Genomic DNA, 23,835 nt, shown 5'->3' with positions numbered 1-23,835 from the left:
AGTTACCAGGGTCTCTTTATGGTCCCTGGCAATTTCCAAGTGAAATGTCGCGATTGCCGAAGCGCTTTTTTGGACATGAAGGCTTAGTTGACAAAAAAACCCTAGACAATTGATTTGTGTTTTTAGCATTTCCAAACACGCGCGCCGGGCCACTGCCTGCCGCCGTCGCCGCCTGCCTACGTCACGCTGACGTCATGGGGCCGGCGGCCGGCGGCTGGCGGCCGGCGGCTGGCGCCGGCGCGGCGCAGTGCAGTTCGGCGGTGCCACCGAGGGCGCGGGGCGCGGCGCGCGGGAGCAGTGCACGACGTTTCCGACGGAGGAGCGACGCGCCGCTGCTGCGCCGGTGAGTGCGAGCCCCGATCGCCCCGCGACGACCGGCGGCCGTCGCTGCCGACAACCGGAGCCGGCGCAGCCCGGCCCGACTGTCGGCAGCGCGTTCTGTGTTCAAGGCCGGGTAGTACGGCCGTGGCGGGCCTCAGTCGCGTCAGGTGGCGCCGCACCTGACCTGGAAAGCGGCAGGTGCCGACGCGGCACTGCGTTCCCGTCCGCGCGTCCTCGCGAGGCGGGTCCGGCGCTACGAATCGGGGCCATCACGATCTGACGAGGCGGATCGCGATGGCTCAGTCGGATCTGGCGACGATGACAACGCTCCCGCGCCAGACGGGCGGCGGGACGCTTTCTCAGTCGCGGGCGTATGGGGCCGTTCCTTATTACTGCTCTGGTGATGCGAAGTCATCTCTGAAATCGGATAATGAACACGAAGCTTATCTTCGAGTGGACAAGCCTGTTCTCGATCAGGCTGTGGGAGGTATGCCGGGAGTAGGCCTGCCGGGAATACGTCTCCTGAGCGTAGGTCCTCCTCACTTGGTGACGACTAAAACACGTCTCATCCCGACGGATACCACCGATTTCCCGCATCGAGAATTCGTCTCCGTCCTCATTTGGGTTTGCTCCATCATGTTTGGCCAGACGGCGCTTATTAAACGCTGAAAGAAGTACGCCATTGCTTACAAGGCGATACAACAAAGGAGCAATCCGAGCGCGAGCCTCCAGGCCTGGTGAGGCGTCAGCTCCCGACAATGTTGGCTGCCCACTGGGCCAAGCCAAACAGAACAATACGAGCCAAGCCATTTCGGCGTGCGTGTGGACGAACGAGCCCTGCTCGTGACAGCAGTTGGCCTCGTGTGTTGTGGAACGATCTACAAACACAGGGAATTGGTGTCACGGATCCTGGTTGACGGCTGACAAGACCCAGGATCCAAACCGAGCCTACACGGGCTGACCAGTCACAGGCAACATTCAACAAAGACCTTAACAAGACTTCCATAGCCAGTGAATAAACATCTTAGCAAAGCTTCTAGAGTTAAGAAAAAAAATCACAAAGAACGAGGCCATATAGTAAAATAACAAGACCCGAGGTCACAAGCCGCGATCTGTGGGTTTCTCAAGAAGACAGGCAGGAACGCCGATTTGTAGAGAACCGCGGAGGCCGACCCGAAGGCCAGAAACACCACGTCCCCAGATACGCGCATCTAAATAGATTCAGTCCACTCTATTTTTGGTGGAGGACAGATCAGACGTTTGTATCATTCATCGATTAGTCCTTTGTTTCAGCAGCATAGTCAAGACCAGCAAATATTGCCTCCAAAAGATATGCTTAGTGTGATTTTTAACCCCGTCCAAAACTTTTTACTCATGACATTCCAACAGACAATATTAGATGAAAATACCAACATCGGGATCCAAATCAACATTGTGCGAGAGGGGGGGGGGGGGGGGCAGAGCCCACACAAATACAAATCGACCCTGACTAGAGACATGTGAATTATGACCAATGTCGCCAAACTATGCAAATCGCCTGCCCTGGGGACCGATGCGGCACTGGCGCGGCCGTCACCTGCCCTGGAGACCGATGTGGCACTGCCGATGGAGTCACCTGCCCTGGAGACCGATGTGGCACTGGCGGGGGAGTCACTCGCCCTGGAGACCGATGTGGCACTGGCGGGGGAGTCACCTGCCCTGGAGACCGATGTGGCACTGGGGGGGGAGTCACTCGCCCTGGAGACCGATGTGGCACTGGCGGGGGAGTCACCTGCCCTGGAGACTGATGTGGCACTGGCGGAGGAGTCACCTGCCCTGGAGACCGATGTGGCACTGCCGATGGAGTCACCTGCCCTGGAGACCGATGTGGCACTGCCGATGGAGTCACCTGCCCTGGAGACCGATGTGGCACTGGGGGGGGGGGGAGTCACTCGCCCTGGAGACCGATGTGGCACTGCCGATGGAGTCACCTGCCCTGGAGACCGATGTGGCACTGCCGATGGAGTCACCTGCCCTGGAGACCGATGTGGCACTGGGGGGGGGGGGGGGGGAGTCACTCGCCCTGGAGACCGATGTGGCACTGCCGATGGAGTCACCTGCCCTGGAGACCGATGTGGCACTGCCGATGGAGTCACCTGCCCTGGAGACCGATGTGGCACTGCCGATGGAGTCACCTGCCCTGGAGACCGATGTGGCACTGCCGATGGAGTCACCTGCCCTGGAGACCGATGTGGCACTGCCGATGGAGTCACCTGCCCTGGAGACCGATGTGGCACTGCCGATGGAGTCACCTGCCCTGGAGACCGATGTGGCACTGGGGGGGGGGGAGTCACTCCCCCTGCAGCCCGATGTGCCACTGGCGGGGGCGTCACCGGCCCTGGAGACTGATGTGGCACTGGCGGAGGAGTCACTCGCCCTGGAGACCGATGTGGCACTGCCGATGGAGTCACCTGCCCCGGAGACCGATGTGGCACTGGCGGGGGAGTCACCTGCCCTGGAGACCGATGTGGTACTGGCGGGGAAGTCACCTGCCCTGGAGACCGATGTGGCACTGGCGGAGGAGTCACTCGCCCTGGAGACCGATGTGGCACTGGCGGGGGAGTCACCTGCCCTGGAGACCGATGTGGTACTGGCTGGGGAGTCACCTGCCCTGGAGACCGATGTGACACTGGCGGAGGAGTCACTCGCCCTGGAGACCGATGTGGCACTGCCGATGGATTAACCTGCCCTGGAGACCGATGTGGCACTGGCGGGGGAGTCACCTGCCCTGGAGACCGATGTGGCACTGGCGGAGGAGTCACTCGCCCTGGAGACCGATGTGGCACTGGCGGAGGAGTCACCTGCCCTGGAGACTGATGCGGCACTGGCGGAGGAGTCACTCGCCCTGGAGACCGATGTGGCACTGCCGATGGATTAACCTGCCCTGGAGACCGATGTGGCACTGCCGATGGATTAACCTGCCCTGGAGACCAATGTGGCACTGGCGGGGGAGTCACCTGCCCTGGAGACCGATGTGGCACTGGCGGGGGAGTCACCTGCCCTGGAGACCGATGTGGTACTGGCGGGGGAGTCACCTGCCCTGGAGACCGATGTGATACTGGCGGAGGAGTCACTCGCCCTGGAGACCCATGTGGCGCTGGCGGGAGAGTCCGCTGCCCTGGAGACCGATGCGACACTGGCGGGGGAGTCACCTGCCCTGGAGGCCGATGTGGCACTGGCGGGGAATCACGGCCAGACCAGCGGTCTAAGATACATGAGTAGTAACGGACCCCCCACAAGTATTTGGTCCCACACCATACAACATTGTCGCAAACCCGACGCGCGCGGTGAAGGCGAATGAGACGCGCTGAACCCGCCAGCCGACCGAGCGCCGGCTCACTCCTGCGGACGACGACCCTCTGCACCGTTCTCGGGTGTCCGGCTTCAGGCCCCGGCCCGCGGCGCCAGGTGACCGGACGGCGCCAGGTGACCGAGCGGGGCCAGGTGACCGGGCGGGGCCAGGTGACCGAGCGGCGCCACGGCGCCCGGAGAGGCCAGGTAACCGAGCGGCGCCACGGCACCCGGAGAGGCCAGGTAACCGAGCGGCGCCACGGCACCCGGAGAGGCAGCCACACTGCCCTCGCAGTCTGATGCTGAGCCTCAGCCGTCGGCCACGCCTCAGTCCCGTTGGCTGGCGTACGGAGCTCCGTGGCACGACTCTCCCACTGACGTCAGACAATGACTAAGGGGAAACCGGTGCCTCAAGAACAGGACGACGCCACGTCTCGCCAAATGCTCGCCGATGCAACGTTTACAAAAACTTCGAGGAAGTTATCCACTTTGCCTTTTGGCGCCTTTTTCCGCCCTTCGCTTGGCGCGCTTTTGCGCGCGGCGAGTGCCCCAGCAACGCGAGCAGGAAAAGCCGGCGGGAGGTCGGGACGGGCCGGCCAGGGTCGCCGAGCAAACATCACTTGCCGAACAGCGGCCATGGGCAGAATTTGCAGCAGGCGAACGTGCACCGCGGGACGTGCCCATGTGGCCCTTTTTATCAACATTACATGTCTCCAACGCTGTTTGTGCAGCCTGGCAGATAAATGGATAGCTCCTGCAGCACATTTCAGTGCCGCAAACGCCGCAAACAAAAAATCCGTTTCTGGCAGACTCTTCGTAAGGTGAGTCTGAGCGGCAGACCCGGTCGTCTGGCTGTGTACTGTGTTTGTGTTTATGCTCGCCTGTGACGCCGATTTGCGAAACGAACGCGACTGCCGCTGGCAGCCGTGATAACTCAGGATGCCGAGGCAGCATACGCCACCAGTAGAGCGGTAACAGACGCCCTGCGCTGGCAAACCCGAAGCGGGACATTCGTTGGTCGGTAAACAAGCGGCGGGCCCGCGGCGGAGTTGGCCCGGCCGAGTCGGAGCAGGACGGTGGCTGTCACCAGCAGACACCCTGCAGGAGGACAGCCTGCTGGCTGGGAATACCGGGGCCGCGCCGGCCGTGCCAGCGTATCCGGGCTGAGTAAGCACGCGCTGTTGATACATCTGGGGTGAGTGTGTGAGTGAGCGCGCGTGGGCGGGGGGAGGGGGGCGCAAGGGTGGGCCGCGACATCGCCAGCGACAGGCTGTCAGAGTCGGCAGACAAGGCGGAAGCGCTGCCCACGGCCCGCGCGCACAAGAGTCCGCGAGGTGGCGCTGCGGCGGCGCCTGCACCCCGCGCCCGGGTCTGCAGCCCAAGGTCAGCCGTGCCCGCACCCGTCGCCGCTCGAGCGGTGTACAACCCTACTACCGCTCCCAAGGACGGCAGCCTCAGGACACGCACTCGGCCGCCGTGGTACGCGGCCGGCGCAGGTCGCCGTCGCAGAGCGCGAGCGGAGGAGGACCGCAGGTGAGCCGCGCTGAATTCCTCTCCTCACCCCCGCCGAGCCGCTTGAGGTCCAGCTCAGGGGTCCGGCCGCAGGCCACGCCGCAGTCAGCGTAAACACAGCATCGGCGGCGGGCGCCCACACCGCGCCCGGCGGTCCGGCGAGGCGAGGCCGCGGCCCGGAGGCCGGCGGCCGGCGGCGGCCCGGCGGCCGGCCGCCGCTGCAGTCGAAACTGCAGCCGGAAAACGCGGCCGGTCGCGTGAGCGGCGCCGCTCGCTGACGACACGCCGCCGCGCAGCCGGAGACCGGACGACCAGGCGGCCGCCCGGCGAGCAGCGACCGGCGGTGAGTCGGCGCCGGACGCGGTCCGCGCGGCGACCGATATGGCGGCCGCAGGCGGCCGCACGGACCCGCGCGAGATGCCGGCCGGTCGCCGCGGCCGGCGGCTCAGCGGCGCTGCATCGCCCAACCCATTGCACTGCGCAGATAGGGGCCGACCCTGACCCACCGAGGTCACGGATGATTGAAGAGTAGCACCGCCGGCTCACCTTGGCTAGAAGGCGCTCCGTGAAGGAGCTTAATGAACGCAGGACTTCTGATATGATGACCGCCACGCGTCACGTCCTCTGGCGGCTTTTCGCACAGCCCGAGCTCATTTCTTGGAACATCCCTGACTTGTGCGCACCCGCGGTGCGACGCTGCACGCCCACGCCCGTCTCCGGCCTGCGTGTGGACAGCTGCCGACTCCGTGAGCGGGCCCTGCCGCGCGTCGGAGGGGTGTCCTCCGTGCGTCCAGCGCCCGCCGTCGCCGGCCTACGGCTGCACGGGCTGCAGCCGGCCGCGAGCTGCCGACCGCCGATAGTGCTGACCTCGGCGCCAAATACGGCCGGCCGCCGGCCTGAGCCGCGCCGAGCCGCTCGTGAAGCAAACGGGCACGGCTGCGCGCTCAGACAAAGCAGCATGGCGGCGAGGGGAGTCCTCGCAACACGTACGCACCCGAGCAAAGTGAGGCTCACCTCTCAGGCGTCGCGAGGGTGCAAGTCAACAGGCACCAGCCTCCTCTGCATAGTTCGCGGCGAGGAAAACCAAAAGACGACGTGAGCGAGAGCGCGATGTGAGTGAGATGTGAGTGAGCGGTTTCTGAGCACGGAGGCCCAGTGAGCGGCGCGAGTGTGGTTCCCATAACCACACGTACATGCCCCCGGCCGCAGTAACCAAGTAACCGCCGTAAGTAACCACACGGTTCGCTCGACCGCTGCGTGGTTCGGGTTGATCCGACCTGACAACAGCCAGACACGAGTGACTCATCGACCATTGGCCCAAAGGCACCTCTATTTCGGCGGCGTCCGCTTTGCGTGACGCACACAAAGCTCTCTGCAGCGGTTCACTGAATGTAGCGACGCCAAAAAATGGCATCCAACGGCCGCGTCGCACTGGGCCGGCGGCGGTGGGCTGCACGGGCTCCGGCGCGCGCGGCGGCACCACCACGGGCCCGTTATCGTGCGGCCCATGAAAACCGGGCGGCGCCGTGACCGGATCGTGAAGTTCTCGGCGAACGTTCTCTCATCATCATTAGTTGTCTTGATGGAGGTTAAACGCCGAGTAATTGGCTGGGCAACGGCCCGGAATCGTCGTCGATACGAACGGGTACAAAGTCTCGGGTATCTGAGACTGGTTTCTCGTGCAGCGGTCGAAAGTGCCCATAGTTCTCCGCGCGACGACTTCAATTATCACCGGAACACCAAAACCAATTTTTTGGGAAGCCACTAAGCCACACTTCAACGGTAGAAACGTGACGAGAAGTTTCTATTGCGCGATGCGATCGGGTCTGGACCGCCTCAGACGTGCCTGGTAATGGCGCGGGTCACTGCACCGCGCGCGGAGAAAGTCTCGGCCGCCATCTCCAACTGCCCAACGCCGCAGACCGCCGGCCGACGGCCGGGCCAAGACCGCTGTCCTCGTAAGGAGCTCAGGAAGCGGGTCGGCTGACGGCTTCAGGTGGCTACGGCCCGCCGTAACTCCGACTGCATCACCGAGGAGTGTCCGGAGTTAGTGCCCGGAGTTAGCCCTCCGTCAGGTCACCTGGCACGGACTTCATTTTGAACCCAGTGGAATAATCATGCGCCCAACCGTGCCTCTTAATAACGAAATGGTACGCAGCCGCTTGCCATTTATCATCATCTCCGTTACCGCATGGCGTCAGCAGATTTGTTGCATGGATTTCCACGAAAACTGACGGCCCGTTTCTCAGGAAAAATGGGACAGCGAATGCGCGCTCTGTGGTTTAAGGTCCAAAGTTCTCCGCCAGCCCACCCTGGCCCCGCCGACACAGCAGTGCGCAGCGTCTGCCGCGCACCGCGCGCTGAAGGGAGACGAAGCGGCGCCGTCGCGCGCGTTCGCCGCGTTTGACGGTTGCGCCATGGCCGCGCCGGCGCGCCGTACCGCCGCGCTCTGCCACTGGCGCACGGGCGGCAGCGGAGCGGAGCGGCGCCGGTGCGCGCCGCCCCGCTACAGCGCTGAGTCAGGGCGGCCGGCGGCTGCGGCGGCGGCCGACCCGGCCGGCGGCGAGGCAGCCCGGCTGGCTGTACTGCTCTTGGCCGCCTGTCCTGACAGCACCGCACCGCCCTCGGCCGGCTCCGACGCCGCACCGGCCGGCCCGCCGACCTCCGACCGAGGCGTGCTGTCCGCTACCGTCTGTCGGGGAGCGTCTGCCGCCGTCCGTCACGCCTGGCGTGATGAGTGACGTAACGCTGCCGGCGGCCGGCGGCTCGCTCACGGCTGCCCACCCGCCGGAGCGTACACCGGGCGACGGTGACCGTGACCCCGCGGCCCCGGGCCGTCGGCCGGGGCGTGGCAGCTGACCCGACGTCGACCCCAGCCGCGACCTCTGATCGTGGGCGTGCCGGCCCCCGCCCAGCCTCCGCTTCGGAGAACCCATCAGGGCACGTGTCAGGTAACCCCCCGGAGGCACTCTGTTGAATGTCAGTCCGACGGCGCAGTTTCCCCGAGGCGTCATAAATTCGCCGGACGCATTCGGACGCCGTGAGTTCATTTCACTTCCGTTGAGTTTGGACGCGGGCGGTCTCCAGGGAGCCATGACGCCAGCGCTCGCGGCTGCGGGAGCTGCGGGCGCCGCGCGGCGGCCTGCACAGGTGCTCGCTGCCGCGGCGGTCCGCACCGCCGCTACACCGCCGGAACTAACGCCGGCCGCTCGCCTGCCCAGCGCTACTCAGAACCCGCTGCAGCGCCGCGCGCGGCCCGTGTGCACGTGCACCGTGCACGACGCGGTGTTCTCCACGGCGGTAGTTCATGACGGCCAGCTTTTCCGCCGGAGATTCGCGAAACGGTAATCTGACTTCGGCCGGTAGCACGTGCGTCGTGCGGAGGCGTGGCTGCGAGGCGCCGGCTCCGGCCGCGCTCCGAGCAGCCATCCGCCGGCCTGGCACCCCTGGGAGCCGTCCCAGCCCATCAGCGCCGACTGGATGGGCCGTGATGGATGGGCACACGGGCGCAAACGGCTGCAAGTTTGGGCCTCCGCTCGACGTCCGACAACTGGAGCGCGCCGAGGCGGGGCGGGGCGGGGCGGGACGGGCGGACGGGACGGGCGGACAGGACGGGCGGACGGGATGGGCGGACGGGACGGGCGGACGGGACGGGCGGACGGGACGGGCGGACGGGACGGGCGGACGGGGCGGGGCGGACGGGGCGGGGCGGACGGGACGGGACGGGCGGACGGGACGGGAAAACGGGACGGGCGGACGGGACGGGCGGACGGGGCGGGGCGGACGGGACGGGGCGGGGCGGACGGGACGCGGCGGACGGGACGGGACGGGGCGGGGCGAACGGGACGGGCGGACGGGGCGGGGCGGACGGGACGGGGCGGGGCGGACGGGACGGGGCGGACGGGGCGGGGCGGACGGGACGGGACGGGGCGGGGCGGACGGGACGCGACGGGGCGGGGCGGACGGGACGGGGCGGGGCGGACGGGACGGGGCGGGGCGGACGGGACGGGGCGGGCCGCCAGGCGCTGGTGCAGCGCCCGTCCGGAGGTGTGGCGGTCCGCACGCGGCGCCGCTGTGCTCAGAGTCGCGTCAGCTGGCGTCACGTCACGCCGGTGGCCGGATGAGTGCTTCCTGTGCAGAGCTCGGCTCGGCTCTGTATTGCAGGTGATTCGGACCATGACCAGCAGCGGTATTTGGTGGTTTCGGTCGAATGCTGCAGCGACTGCTCTCATAACTCACAGTACATTTAGGCTGTAAAATCATGTCAAGGGTTACAGCCCCGATTCAAGACCACTGCCCTCCATCTGGAATTCATTCGAACAGCTTCGACTTCGACCGTAGCGGAACGGGATGTAGGTAGCGGTCTGCGGGTGCCTCGGGGGCTTGCCCGGTCACTTCTCGGAGCGCCAGGAACACGGTGCCAATCAGCGGTTCATGTTGCCGTGCCGGCTCGCGAGCCCAGCTGGGACGTGATCCGTGTTTACGGCCGACTCAGAGCGGGCTGCCCCGCGCGCGGAGGTCGTCTGCGAGGACAGGGCGAGGGCGGCGCGCCCGGCCGGCTCCCGTTTCGGGAACGCCACACCAACGACGCAGTCCGGGGATGCCCGCCTCGGGCCGCGGCCGTGACGCCCGCTGGCTGTCCTTCCGCCGGCGCAGCGGCGGCGTTTGTTGGGGTGAGCGGCGCGGCCGATACAGCACTGCCACAGCACCGCAGACCCCGAGGTCAGGTCAGGTCAGGGTAGAGCATGGCAGAGCGTGGCATGTACGACCCGTCAGTCCGCCGACTTCAGTTCGTACAGCTGCGGTCGCCACGTGATTCCTGGGGCGCGGGGCAGCATCTCTCCATGGCCACGCCCTTCCGCCCCGGGTGGAGCTGGGGCATTCCGGCGATGTCGGCCACCCCAGCTCCATATCGCGCTCCATCATCACCCCTCGTCCCGCGGCCGCACCGCCTCGCGCCCGTCCTCCATCCGGGCCCAGGTTGGTGGCCGGGTAGCGGCGTGCGACCGAAGGCGCCGGCCCGGTCCCACGGCGGCGGCGGCCACGTCGGCCGGCCGCATGGTCCCTGGCGTGCGAACGCCGCCGCCGCTGACGGCCAGTAGTGACGCCCGAGCACGCTATGGCCGGCAGGGGGCGGCACGTGAGTCGCCCGATGAGACGGCGCCGCGGCGCGACCGGCGGCGGCCGGCCGCTCCCTAACTGAGTCAGCGCAGGTCGGTCGGGCGTCGGCGCGGCCCGAGTGTACCGAGCCGCGGGGCGGACATTCCCGAGGCGGGGTGGTGGGACGGAGACGTCCCGGCACGGACGATGGGACGGGCACCTCGCGCCGGGACTACACCGCCGACGTCCCAGACGGGACGATGTCGCAGCCAGCCGGTAACGGGACGACCGATGGTCCGGTCGTGATGCTTCGATTATGCGAACGGCATCAAGGGCTCGCACCGTTATGCAACGGCGTCCGGTTTTCCTCGCGCGCCTGGCGTGCCGGTGACTTGATGTGCGCTCCACTGACCACCTGTCTGTCTCTCACAGGTGCTGGGATGTGTGCCGTCGTCCGCGGTCGAACCGTCTCACCGGCCGCGTAGGGTGCCCGAGCCGCCATGAGGCTGCCGCTGGCGCTTCCGCTGGCCGCGCTGCTCGCCAGCTGCGGCGCGGCGGCGGCCGACGCGGCGCAGCTACCGCTCTGCGACCACCAGGCCGCCTGCTACTGCGAGACCATCCCGGGCGGCTCGTTCAACCTCTTCTGTCGGCTACCGGTGCAGTTCACGTACCGCGTGACCTACGTCGCGCCGACGGCGGCGTCGGGCGCCTCGCTCATCATCTGGTGCGACCCGCTCACCATGCGGCGCGAGCATTACCAGCTGCTCTACAGCTACAACATGACGCTGGGCCCGGTGGAGAAGGTGGTGTTCAACCTGTGCCCACTGCCGACCGGCCGGCTGGTCGCCTTCTTCGAGCGGCTGGGCGTGAGCGGCACGCAACGACTGCGCGTCAACTCGCACGACATGCTCAACGACACGATGCCCGCCGACTTCCTGCACGGCAGCAACGCCACCAGCGTGCAGCTCAACGGTCTGACGCGCATCGACATCCACGACGACTTCCTGGCCACGCTGGGGCACTTGCAGAACCTAACGCTAAGCGGCACGGCGCTGACGCTGCCGAGCGCGCTGTTCCAGCACACGCCGCGCCTCGGCCAGCTGGGGCTCGCCGGCAACCAGCTGCGGGAGCTGCCCGAGCAGCTGCTGGACGGGCTGACGCAGCTGCGCCTGCTCAGCCTGGGCAACAACCTGCTGCGCCAGCTCAGCCGGCGACACTTCCGCGACCTGGGTCAGCTGGAGATGCTGGATCTGTACCGCAACGAGCTGCGAGAACTGCCCGAGGACGCGCTGACTGTCGCTGTCGCGCCTGCAATCGCTGCGCCTGCAGTACAACCCGCTGCAGCGGTTGCCGGAGGGGCTGTTCGCCGGCGCGCCTAGTCTGCGGCTGCTGCACCTCAACGGCGGCAGCTCGTCCGGCGGCAACCTGACCACGCTGCCGGCCGGCCTGTTCCGCGGCCTCCGACGGCTCGAGATGCTGATGCTGGACAGGCTCAACGTGCGCCAACTGCCGGCCGGCCTGTTCGCCGACCTTAAGTCGTTGACCAATCTCACGCTTGACAACAACATGCTGGAGGCGCTGCCGGAGGGCGTCTTCGCCGGCCTGACCGCACTGCAAAACCTGGACCTGCGCGCTAACCAGTTGACGACGCTGCCGGCCGGACTGCTGCGCGAAGTGCCGCGGCTCGACACCCTGTACCTCAGCCGCAACCGGCTGGCGGCGCTGCCGGACGGGCTGTTCGCGGCGACGCCGCGCATGGAGCGCCTCTTCCTCGGCAGCAACGACCTGAGCAACGTCAGCACGGCCACCTTCAGCGGCCTGGGCACCAGCCTGCGGTTGCTGCGGCTCGACCGCAACCGGCTGGCGTTCGACCGGCGTTCGCCGCGGCCGCCCGCCTTCCAGGAGCTGGCCGAGCTGCGCGACCTCACGCTGGCCCACAACCGGATCGACCACATCACGCAGGACCTGCTGGTCAACCTGGTGCACCTTCGCCGGCTGGACCTGCGCCGGAACCTGCTGCATCGGCTGACGTTCGATGACCTCAACTTCTTGTGCAACGAGGCCGAGATCGACCTGCGCTCCAACAACATCTCCACCATCTCGTTTCCGCTGGCCACCATGAAGGTGGACGGCAACGACCACCGCAAGCCAAACGCCATCAACGTCAACGACAACCCGCTGCTGTGCGACTGCCAGCTGCTGTCGTTGCGCGCCTACCTGGACGGCACGGGCACGTTCGCGCGCCGCGCCGAGCTGGACGAGCTCTTCCAGCTGGTGACGGACGGCCTGGCCTGCGCGCGGCCGGCGCCGCTGGCCGGCCAGCCGTTCGCCGCGCTGCACGCCGACCAGCTGCTGTGCCCGCTGGAGGCCGACTGCCCGGCAGGCTGCGCGTGCCAGCAGCAGAGCAGCCAGCAGACGGTGCTGGTGACGTGCGGGGCGCGGCCGGCGGGCGCCGCGCTGCCCACGCGGCTGCCGCGCGTCCGTCGCTTCGGCGTCAGCCTGCACCTGGAGGGCACGGCGCTGCAGCGGCTGACCAACCTGTCCGCCACCACGGCGCCCGTCACGGAGCTCCACCTCAGCGGCAACAACCTGACGACCGTCGAGCCGAGCGCGCTGCCGCCGGCGCTGCGCCTGCTGCGGCTCGACCACAACCACCTGAGCACCGTCTCGCCGCAGCTGGTGGCCTACCTGGAGCGGAGCGGCGTGCGGGTGGCGCTCGGCGCCAACCCGTTCGTGTGCGACTGCGCGATGCTGCCGCTGCACCGGCTGATGCAGCGCCTGGTCAGCAACGGGTCGCGCCAGGTGCTCGACGCCAGCGACGTGTTCTGCGTGGGCCACAACAGCTCGCTGCTGGCGCTGAAGCCCGAGGAGGTGTGTCCGTGGCGACAAGCCACACTGATAGCCGTGTGCGTCGCGGCGACGGCGCTCGCCATGTGCCTGCTGGTGATCGCCGTGCTCTACTACCACTACAGCGACACCATCAAGGTGTGGCTGTACGCGCACAACCTGTGCATGCGCTTCGTCACCGAGGAGGAGCTGGACACGGACAAGAAGTACGACGCGTTCGTCAGCTACTCGCACCTGGACGAGGAGTTCGTGGTGGAGCACCTGGTGCCGCAGCTGGAGCAGGGCGAGCCCAAGTACTCGCTGTGCCTGCACTTCCGCGACTGGCTGGCCGGCGAGTGGATCACTGACCAGATTCAGCAGTCTGTGCAGAGCTCGCGGCGCGTGATCGTCGTCATGTCGCAGAACTTCCTTCGCAGCGAGTGGGGCCGGCTGGAGTTCCTCACGGCGCACAAGCAGGCGCTCAACGAGAAGCGTAACCGCCTGATCGTGCTGGTGTACGGCGAGCTGCCCGACCCGGCCGCCATGGACCCCGAGCTGCGGCTCTACATCAGTAGCAACACGTACCTCAAGTGGGGCGACGCGCTGTTCTGGGAGCGCCTCCGGTACGCGCTGCCGCACAAGGGGCGCCGGCTGAGGCGGCGCCGAGGCCGGCGCCGCCTCACTTCCGACAAGCTCGGCCTCATCATCCGCGAGAACGGCCTCAGCTCGGCCGGCTCGACGCCCACCACCGAGATGCCGGCCACGCCCGGCGGCGGCGGTCACGCCAACGGCTGCTTCGTCGGCGACAAACTGGCGCCCATCGTCGAGAGCATTCAGCGCGAGCAGTTCGGCGATCACGTGGTTTAATCACCACGTCGCGACGGAGAACGGAGGACGCTTGTGCGATGCTACCGCGCGCCAGAAGTTCCAGTATCTCTCGCAGTATCCTTCGCACGCCGCATTCGCTCCCGCCATCCCGCAGGCTTGACATGTTCGGGTGCGGAGCACCGCCATGCCGGCGCCGGCCGACCCAGCTCGACACGGCAGCCGCGCTGGAGCGCACTCTCCGAAGCGCCGCACATGCCGTGCGCGCCGATCGGAGCGAGTCACGCGAGTGGGAGCGGCGCCGGCCGCGGCCGGCGACGCCGGATGTGTGGACGTGCGCGGTCGGCGGTGTGAGGACGTGTGGACGTGCGCGACCGGCGTACGTGACGCGCCAGCGGCGCCCGGCGGACGCCCGCTCTGCGGATCGTCCGGCGGTGTGTGGTCGGGTTGGCCGACGCGTGCGAGCGGCGGCCGGCCGGCACCGGACTAGCGACCGGCCGACGGATGTCGCTGCCCGCGGCGCGTGGCGTCGGCGCGTCCGATGATGGCGACGATCATGCTAGGCTGTGACACGAGTACGACAAAGTAGATGATCAGACAGGCCGGTAGGGAGGCGCCCGGCGCGGTGGAGCGCCGCCGCCGACAGGCAGGCCGGTCGGCGCTGCTCAGAGGCCGCAGTGCCGCCCCGGCCGCACTTGTGGGGAGCGCGGTTCATGTTTGTCGCCCCACTGCCTCCCGTTATCGCTGCACCGTTCCGCTCGTGCTGTGGTCCGCGTCGTCATCTGGTTTTGCAGAGCCGCGTAGTGTCCGCGCTTCCTTCGGGTGGGTACAATAGGCGGGCGGCGCCGCGCGCGCCGCCTGGTGTACAAAGCGTTCAGTCTAGGGACGCCGGGCGCTCATCGTCTGCAGGCGCTGTCCCCCATCAGGGTTGTTGCATTCCCGACAGCGTCTCAGCATCTCAGTGTTTCAGCAGCGATCGATATGATTATGTTGCAATACATGTTGTCAAGAGCTTCTGCTATCATCTCTCAGGCAATTGACTTACAACATTCACGATAACAAGCACAGACAGCAAGCCCCAATACGTGCCGACCAGCACACCGGCAGCAGCGGCCGCTCAAGTTCGGTAATCATGTGTGGGGACGCGTGACTCCACAGCCGGAGTTATCGGTTCACCACAAGCCTTCCAGACAATGGGAAACTTATTCAGAAAAAAACTTGGGCTGGATGATGCAACTTTGTTTTGATCCCGACGTTCAAATCAATAAAATCATCTTCCACACATGCAGCACAACTCGGCTGTCCAGGTTCATAGCGGTCCAGGTATTTGTACCTAGAGGAGTTATGTGGGAGGAATTTGGTGTCCAAATGGGCTGCGCATGTGTAGATGTACCCATTGTAATGCTTTGTGGCGGGCCTCGTGCCGTGCACCCCTGTCAACCGACACCACAGCCACGCGGTTCACAAGAGCGGTCACGTGGCGCGTCATGAACCGGCAGAACCGCGACCCGCACTGGCCCGGGGAGCTTCCTTCTGCGAGGCGGCGAACTGCGAGGCGTCAGCAGCAGCCATCGCCCTCTTCGCCCGCTTCCGCACCGTCACCGGCCTAAGACAATAGCACCCGACCGGCGCGACCCTGGTGGTGACTAACTACACATGCGGGGAGAACGCTGGAGTGCGGGTTGGCGCACCACGGCAGCAGGCTCGTCAGCTGCTGCTGTATCTGTGGTTAGCTTGTTTAGCCCGTATGTGTTATGTCCTCGATGCGACATGCAGCATAAATGGAACTGTGTTCTCCATGCATGCCAATGGCCCCGTTACGGTAGACATAGCGGTGCAATGCCACTATGTGCGGATTCTCCATTCTGTATTTTGCTATGAACCTTAAGTCTCCACCACCCAGATCGTTTGATTTGTCATGTGCCTCAACAGATTGAGGTTGCTGCGTGAAACTTGACAGACACTGTATAGCTGAAAACGGCGGCACTCAGCACGCTAGTGGCGTGTTTGGTTGGCAGATAATCTCGGAAAATCACCTGGAATATCGGAAAAACTTCCGGAATGGTGCTCGGCACTGCCAACCCGGAAAATCATCACAGATTATCCGCACCGGGAGAATTCCGGAAAGTTTTCAAAGCACGGCCAAGGCGGAGAATCTTTTTTCACTATGCATAGTCGTCGACCGTCCGCTGTGCATGGCGTATGGGAGACGAAACTGGGGGACAATTTCTGGACCTGCCGAACACAAATGCAGAATCGCCATGGATGATTATCGGAGAGATTATTACTCGCTGAATAATTTTCCCTAGGCCGAACGCCCAAAGATCTAAGATCTTCACGTTGGCAAATGGCTCCTTGTGCGCAGAACTTATGTTATGTTATGATAGGAAAATGATGGGACCAGCAACCCCATATGTGCCAACATCTAAATGCGAACATGACTGACTTTCAACTTAGAGACGAGGGGGGAGGAAAGAACTGTCGAATTTTGTTGAAAACTGATAAACTTTTCATAGACCTCGCCTGCAAGTCAAAGGCCAAGAATATTTGTATCTAAATTTATGCACATAAGGCAGCACTGGTCACAAAATTGGGCCATCTTGACCCTCCTGTAACGTGAAAGGCGTTTCTCTGTTAAAGACTTCTTGTCGAGACAAAATAAGACAATTTCCTTAAAGGCCTGACACCAACCACTTAAACCCTCGACAACAACGGCACACGGCACAGCCAGCACAGACGATGGGAAGCGAAAAAAGGTCATGGTCCTAGGGGCGGCATCTCTCGGCCACCCATCTAAGCGCCTGCACCTGACCAGGCTGAGCCGGCATGACAGGTTAGAGTGGCCCGGAAGCCACGCAATCAGGTCACCTTGAGTTGACCAGAGGCCTAAGAGGCTTTCAACCGAAGAACGCTGCAGATTCCTTGCAGATAACTGTTCGGTAATCGGGTGGACCAAAAAAAGCTATGAAAAATACTAGGAACGTCGGAGGAACCTTCAAAGGGAGACCAATGTTATTAAAACAACCGGAACCATTGGCGTGGGTAGCGGATTTACCTTACCTTTTAACCTTATCAGAAAGGCATGGACAATAGGGCATCCGGAGACCTTTAGCACTTGCATCATAAGGTCCGCATTACCAACACCGCTGGTGATTTATCACCCGGTCTGTATAAGCCTAGTGGCTGTTCAAACGCATTCTGAAGCGTCACCCAACTTCTGCCCCACACAACTATGTGACGAGTTGATGGGACCGCGCTGGGAATGCAGGCCGAGGCCGGGCCTGTGCCCGCACCGCCTGGATCCGCTCATGTCAAGGCCCGAGCCAAGGCGCCCTGTCTTAACTCCACGCCCACCCCATCCCCAGCCAAGGCGCCCTGTCTTAACCCCACGCCCACCCCATCCCCAGCCAAGGCGCCCTGTCTTAACCCCACGCCCACCCCATACCAACGACGTGCCCCGCGACCGACCGCCGGCCGGCGGACTGACCTGCGTGACCTCGGGAGTGCCGCGACCCCGACCGGGGTCGCACGACAGCCGTACGGTGGCGGTGCGCCGGGCCGGCCCGTCACCTGGGGCGGGACGCGGGGTCAGCGCGGCGGGTCACGGCGTCAGCGCGCTGGGACGCGGGGTCGGCGCTGGGGGTCACAGGGGGTCAGCGTGGCTGGCCACGGCGTTAGCGTGCTGAGGCGCGGGGTCAGCGTGGCAGCTCGAGGCACCGCCCGCCCACGGCCGGCCGTCAGCACACAGGTGTGGTCGCGGCCAACGTCAGCGACACACCTGTCCGGGGGGAGGGGGAGGGGGAGGGGGTGGGGTAGACAAGGAGGAGCCGGCAAAAGAGGCCAGTGGACAGACGGCCGCGGTGGGTATTGAGAGCACCCACGGAGGTCAGACGGGGCGCCGCTGAACAGAGCGTCGTGGTCGAACACCGTTCAAATATGGCGCGAATAGCATCTGGACAGTGCGGCATTTGCCAGGGGTAAAGTTTCAAAAAAAAGTGCAATAGGGGACTGAGCGGCGACAAACTTATGAGCTCACCCTGAAAACACAGGAAAAAAGGTGTTTCTCTCCGCATTTGATCGACGGTCTTCTCACAGTTAAAAGGGCCAGAGCCCCATTTCCAACTGAATCGGAAACTATGCATCGGCACTAACATGGCACGCAAACATGAGCACGCACGCACGCACACACACGAACACACAACACACCTTTGGTAAGCGAACAGGACACATGGCGCCGTGGGTGAGTTCTGAGGTTACCTGTCGCCGTCGTCATTGGGGCTTTACGACCCACCCACCTGCTGAAGCTATATGGCGTCGCCTGTCTTTCATCGTAGCAAGCAGGGCTTGCACCGCGCGGGATCGAACCCCGTGCCTCTGGTTTCCCAGACTCGCAGTGGTTCTGAGGTTACCCAATGCAGATTGTGTTTGCCACTAGCCAGTCTAATGCAGCCATGATGTGTCAGATGGCATTTTACCATGCTGGCATACGTCAGTCGAGCACATCGCTTGGTGCTGAAATATAAAATCGTGCGGCGCCGCGGCGAGGAAAAACAACTTTTCTTCACTGCCAGTTGTAGGTATTTGGAGTGTGAGCACCGGGCTAGTCCAGGACCACCGCCCTGGAGCTGCCATCCACCACACTTATTTTGTGCCGGATCAATCACTGCATACTATCAAACGAAGGCCTAACGGTTGGCAGAGGGCTGGCACTGACCGCAATCCGACATAATATGATTTAATAAGGTCAGCGTGACGTCATCGGATGCTCACGGTGCACGCCTGCAGGTGCACAGACTGCGGCTGTGGTTTATGAGCCATTGCAGATAGTTTTGCGAGTCCTGCGTTCCCAGTTTACTCCTCTCGAACCTGTCTTGAAGCTATGCACATGGGTTCTGTCATCCCATCAATGACATGAATAGAGTGCGAGGAAACGGCCCGACCCGAAAAAACAGCACATCGATTGGCCACAGGCTGCCCCGCCACGAACCGGCACAAGCCCTTGCGGAGCTAAGCAGCCATAACTTCTAGCAAATCCCAAGGTGCGGCCGGCCGCTGCCGCTGCAGAGACGCGGCGCAGGGAGCGGCGGCCGCAGCAGCCGGCAGCGTACGCTCCCGCGCCCGGCGGCCGCCGCAACAGGCCGCAGCAGCCGGCGGCATACGCTCCCGCGCCCGGCGGCCGCCGCAGCAGGCCGCAGCCGCACCTCCGCTGCTCTGGGTCGGCCCCCGGGCAGGCCCCGGCACCCTCCAAACCGCTCAGGCCGCTCTGCCGTAACAGGTGCGAGGCACATGACTCACGTGGCCCGAGCGCTGCGACGGACGGGCCTGTGAGTCACGCAGGACACCACTTGCCGGCGCCCACGCCGACAGCTACGTGATTTACACCGCACCGCGTTTGCACCACTCGGTGTTTCATTCATCGGTATTGCCCTCCTATCAGCAGGCTGTCGGGCGCGGACCTCACACGCGGTCGTGCATGAAACAGAAGCATTCCACGCATCAAGTTGATGGATGGCTTCATGTATTCAGAGTTTCACACCATGACGGGTAAATCTTGCGACCTGTCAGTCCTACTCTCAAAGGTTGGAACGCTCTCGTAATTGTCCTTAAAACTGAAGAGCAGAAGGAGACAGCACTGACAGAAACCGTACTCGAACTTTCGGCTTTCGCCCATTTTCCGGTCCAGGTTTGGGGGAGGGGGAGCGGGCAAGCTGATTTCATGGCAGCACTGGCCCAGCTGGCTAAAGTCGGGTGGGTGTCGCCGTCGAGCCTGCCTGCTCACTCCTCTCCCTTCCCCACCCATTCTTCACCGCAAACCCTGACCTTGAGCCGTCCTAGAAAACCCGTCGTCGACAATTTTTGCCAATCGTCTCTTCTCATCTCGCCTTCCAGTTTGTGGTCAGTCCGTGTATCAGTTCATCAGTTTATCTCTGAGCCTTTGCAGTTTGGGACTTGCCAGCCACCAGACACCCCCATCAAGATCCGTCCACGAGACCCACTAATACGTCCACATCGGTTAGAAGGCCTGCTTTCCAACCCACCTGCGGCGGGAAAGCGGTTCACGTCGCCGCACGTGCCTGCTGTTTGCCCCTGACTCGGACTGGGATGGCTGGCAGCCGACGCGGCCGTTCAGGGCCCTGTGAGGCCAGATGACCGGGCGGACCGTGTCGAGCATTGCGGCACGTTAAACTCTCGTCAGGACAACCTGCCGCTGCACTGGAATTTCACGATAGGCTGGTGGGGTCACGGTTCCCACGATAACCACCGCCTAGCATGAGCTCTGATCCCAGAAATCCGTGAAATAAAATACGTTCGGACCATCGTGTCTTTATTTAGCATTCATCCTGAGCGCTTTGCATGGGCGGCTACGGATTCCTATCGCCCGCCAAGCAGAGCTTGTTGCGCTAAAGCTGAATCAGCCACCACGAAGACCGTACGATTCCAGCTCACCGGATACTTTTGTGCCCGACCGTTATGCTGAAAAGGGCTAGTAAGGATTTATTGTGCCATGCACTGCTGCGACGCCGTAGTTGGCACCGAGTTTGCAGCCGTTGAGCAATTGCCAGCCGTCGTTTTCATATTTTCGTACGCGTCGTGGAGACGCTCCAGGCGTGCCTGGGAATTTTGCGCCAGTTGCTACACTTGGTGACCTCGCGCGGTCCCATGACACTAGTTCTTAATATCGAAAAATGCCCCTTCTATAAACACGGAGCTTGAAGACATGGCTGCCTGATCAACACACAAGAATGCAACACTTCTGGAGACATCTTATCAATATATTATTACCTGACATTGCCTTATCATAATATCTTCAAATCTTACTTGCTCTACATGCAGGAGCGCCCCTCCAATGCTCCCCGCCGAGAGCGCACCTGTGACGCTCCCCGCCGAGAGCGCCCTTGTGACACTCCCCGCCGAGAGCACCCCTGTGACACTCCCCGCCGAGAGCACCACTGTGACGCTCCCCGCCGAGAGCACCACTGTGACGCTCCCCGCCAAGAGCGCCCCTGTGTTCTGCAGCAACCGTGAGCGAGAAGCTGGCGGCAGGTCGGGTCGGGCCGGCGTGGCTCGCCCGGACACAGGTTAGTGGACGTGGAACCGCCGCCGCCAACATCCTCGACAGGCCAAATGAAGAACAAGACGTACCATTCTTGCCTCATTTATCGGGACATCGCACTTCTAAGCGTGCCGTCGAAGCACAGCAAGACATCCCAAAACACCTCGCAAAACACTGCAACGCCTCGCGAACGCCTTAATTTGGTAAACAATTATTACCAAAATCTTCGAGTAACAGTCTCCAGGCACAAGCCGCGTCATCTGACAGCACTCATAGGCCATGTAAAGGCGGCTCATGCCAGTCGGGCCAAATAAGGCGTCCATTCTGCGGATAATGCCCATTACCGCTAGATCACAAGTCCAGCATCTTTACCCTATCCCATGCAACAAACGTGTCGCTGATTCTCAATGCTGGTTCCTAGCTCCAACTGACGCCTTCGTAAAAATAGAACACCGGATTCTGGTTGTCATTGTTTGTTCGTGAACGGCCGCTTCTGCCGCATGGATCTCATGGATTCTTTTGCGAACACTAAGTCCTGGTTTACTATGGTTGCTTGCCGAGCACTACGCCCTGATCATGTTTTACAGAGGTTCTTTCACAATCGCCAGGTCCTAATTCGTGGTTTCCATCGCTTCTTAAGCAAATGCCAGGGCCTGTCTCCTGGTATCAATTTACTCCTCGCAAACACCGATCCCGGCTCCTGGTTCCCCATTTCGCTCGCCGACACTAAATCCTGGTTGCTGGCTCTCATGCGCACATGAATCCAGCAGGGGCCAGAACCTAGCCTTGAACCGTTCCGTGGGATCCAGTGAGAACCAAAATGCAGTGCGGATACCACTAGCTAGCGATCCAGCGAGAACGCAAGTCCAGTATGGAGAGATATGAAGGGAAACAGCCATATGGCTAAGGTTCCTCCAACATAACCCAGTGTTGGATCTCCAATTTGATTCCAAACAGATTCCACGATTCTTTATGGTTCCGGAACTAGGAGCCGGTTCCTGGCTAGAAATCGTGGGAAACTGGCACAATCAGCCACATAGGCCAATCTTTCCCCTCCGTCACCATTCGCTGGATCGTTGGTAACACCAACCACCTTTGCAACGTAATTAAGTGCACAAAATTGTACTCGAACGTTTAAGGCCATTAGCTTCCGGCATGCATTGAGAGAACTCTGTGAAAGAGCTTCACAATCCGCTGCACGTGGTAGCAACCAGTGCTAAAGGTAGTGGGATCGTTTGGTGGTTGGAAACCAGGTGGTGCGCGACGCGAAGCTAACCAGCGCAGCGGTACATTTCCTCCCGATTTCTCCCACCGTCGGACACTCGATGGCCGACAGATCACAGTAGCACCAAATGTTCTTCATATTTCGAATATATAACACCATGAGAAGTATGTATCCACATATATCCCATGCGTGACATGATTTATTTGGTATCTGAAATACTTATGATTCCACGGTTACCTTGTTGCCATTCGGCAGATATGGCGGAAGAGAACCGTGCTGTGTGCCATGCAGCGTAAGCGCACGCGTATATGTAATACAATTATTTTACTGTGTAATGCTATTTTTGGCACGTAAAAACCTTCCCGTGAGCGAGCTGAGGTGTTATTTTCACATTGTCAACATAGGTCAAACAACGTTGTAATGACCAGAAGGAATGAATGGAAACATGTCGGCCTAACGCTTGTTGCAGCAATCAGCAGACGTTGAGTTATCAGATATCTCATCCGATACCGAGACAATGTGAATTCCATCAAAAACAAACGATCAGTTAGCGAAGTGGGATGAAGCGATTGCACAGCCGACAGGTTGAACTGCATGGCTACGGAGTTCGACAGCTGTCGCCGCAGACCGCCGCCGTCGCCGCCCTTCACGAGCGGACCCGACACCGGAGACCGCGGCCACAACAGGCGGCCATGTTCCGACAACAGCGCGCGGCGGGGGTCTGTGTGGTCCAGTTGAGGAAGCGTCCCACTGTCAGGGCCAGCAGAGCGTGTTACGCTGCCGGAAGGTCAAGGGTCGGTATGGAGCCGCGTGCCGGACCGCGGAAAGTACGGTCTGGCAGAAAGCAGAAGCATGCAACACTACAAACGAAAGGAGCACGTTCCTTAGGGAACTACGCGCGGGCGTAAAAACCGATAGAAAACTCATCTGGACAACCCACGATGCAGCTTCATCAGATGTCGCAGCAAAAATGGGTCGCCGTGTTTTTGACGAACTGGCAGCGTACCACTTGGTGTCTGAGTTGAAATCGCAGGGAGAGCCGAAAGTTAGGCATTCAAGGCCATGCAGACCGCACTGAACAGGACAAAATTAATCCCAACACGAACGCAGCCAGCCCGTGAGGTTGAGCGCCAGCTAAACCATCATGAGGAGACCACAAAATGCGAGCCCGTACTCAATCTGCTCTAGGGTTAACGAAACCTCAAATCCGGGTCATGGGCTTCACCAGGTAAAGCTGGTCACACGATCGCACCCGTCACCGATGGCGGCGATAGGTCAAGTGCGGCTGCCAGCTATTGTTCGTGTGGTGACCGAGGAACACAGTTTACGATGAGGATAATCTGCGCACACGTTACATCGCAGCATCGCCCAACCAGAGCGTTGCCCTATTTCGTTAACAAAGGCGGCTTTTCAACTGCTCCCAGGAGCACTTGGCATTGGGAATGGAGCGCTGGGTGGCAATGTTGTGGTTGTTAGATGTTGGGTAGGTGCGCACAGTCAAGTAGCGATCTAACGATAGCGTAGACTAAGCATACAATTTCCTACCAAAAACGCATTACTTTCTTACAACAACACGTGATGCCAGCACGCTCAGATAGTTAAAATCTGGAAGACATATATATCAAAATCATATAAGCGAGCC

General features: G+C 62.5%; 1 protein-coding gene across 1 annotated transcript in view; it reads left to right on the top strand.

Annotated features, from left to right (window-relative positions):
• The first annotated feature begins 260 nt into the window (after nucleotides 1-260).
• The window catches only part of LOC119102398 (protein toll-like), a 43,717-nt gene continuing 20,142 nt past the window's right edge, over nucleotides 261-23,835 (top strand). Inside the window, 4 exon segments of the mRNA XM_037225766.1 lie at nucleotides 261-343; nucleotides 10,696-11,557; nucleotides 11,559-12,546; nucleotides 12,700-13,950. Of these exon segments, the coding sequence (XP_037081661.1) occupies nucleotides 10,764-11,557; nucleotides 11,559-12,546; nucleotides 12,700-13,950 (3,033 nt within the window). The 5' untranslated portion in view covers nucleotides 261-343; nucleotides 10,696-10,763.

This window comes from Pollicipes pollicipes, unplaced genomic scaffold, assembly GCF_011947565.3.
Source record: "Pollicipes pollicipes isolate AB1234 unplaced genomic scaffold, Ppol_2.1 Scaffold_5724;HRSCAF=6776_pilon_pilon_pilon, whole genome shotgun sequence".
NCBI lineage: Eukaryota > Metazoa > Arthropoda > Thecostraca > Pollicipedomorpha > Pollicipedidae > Pollicipes > Pollicipes pollicipes.
This window is presented reverse-complemented; position numbering and strand designations above follow the sequence as displayed.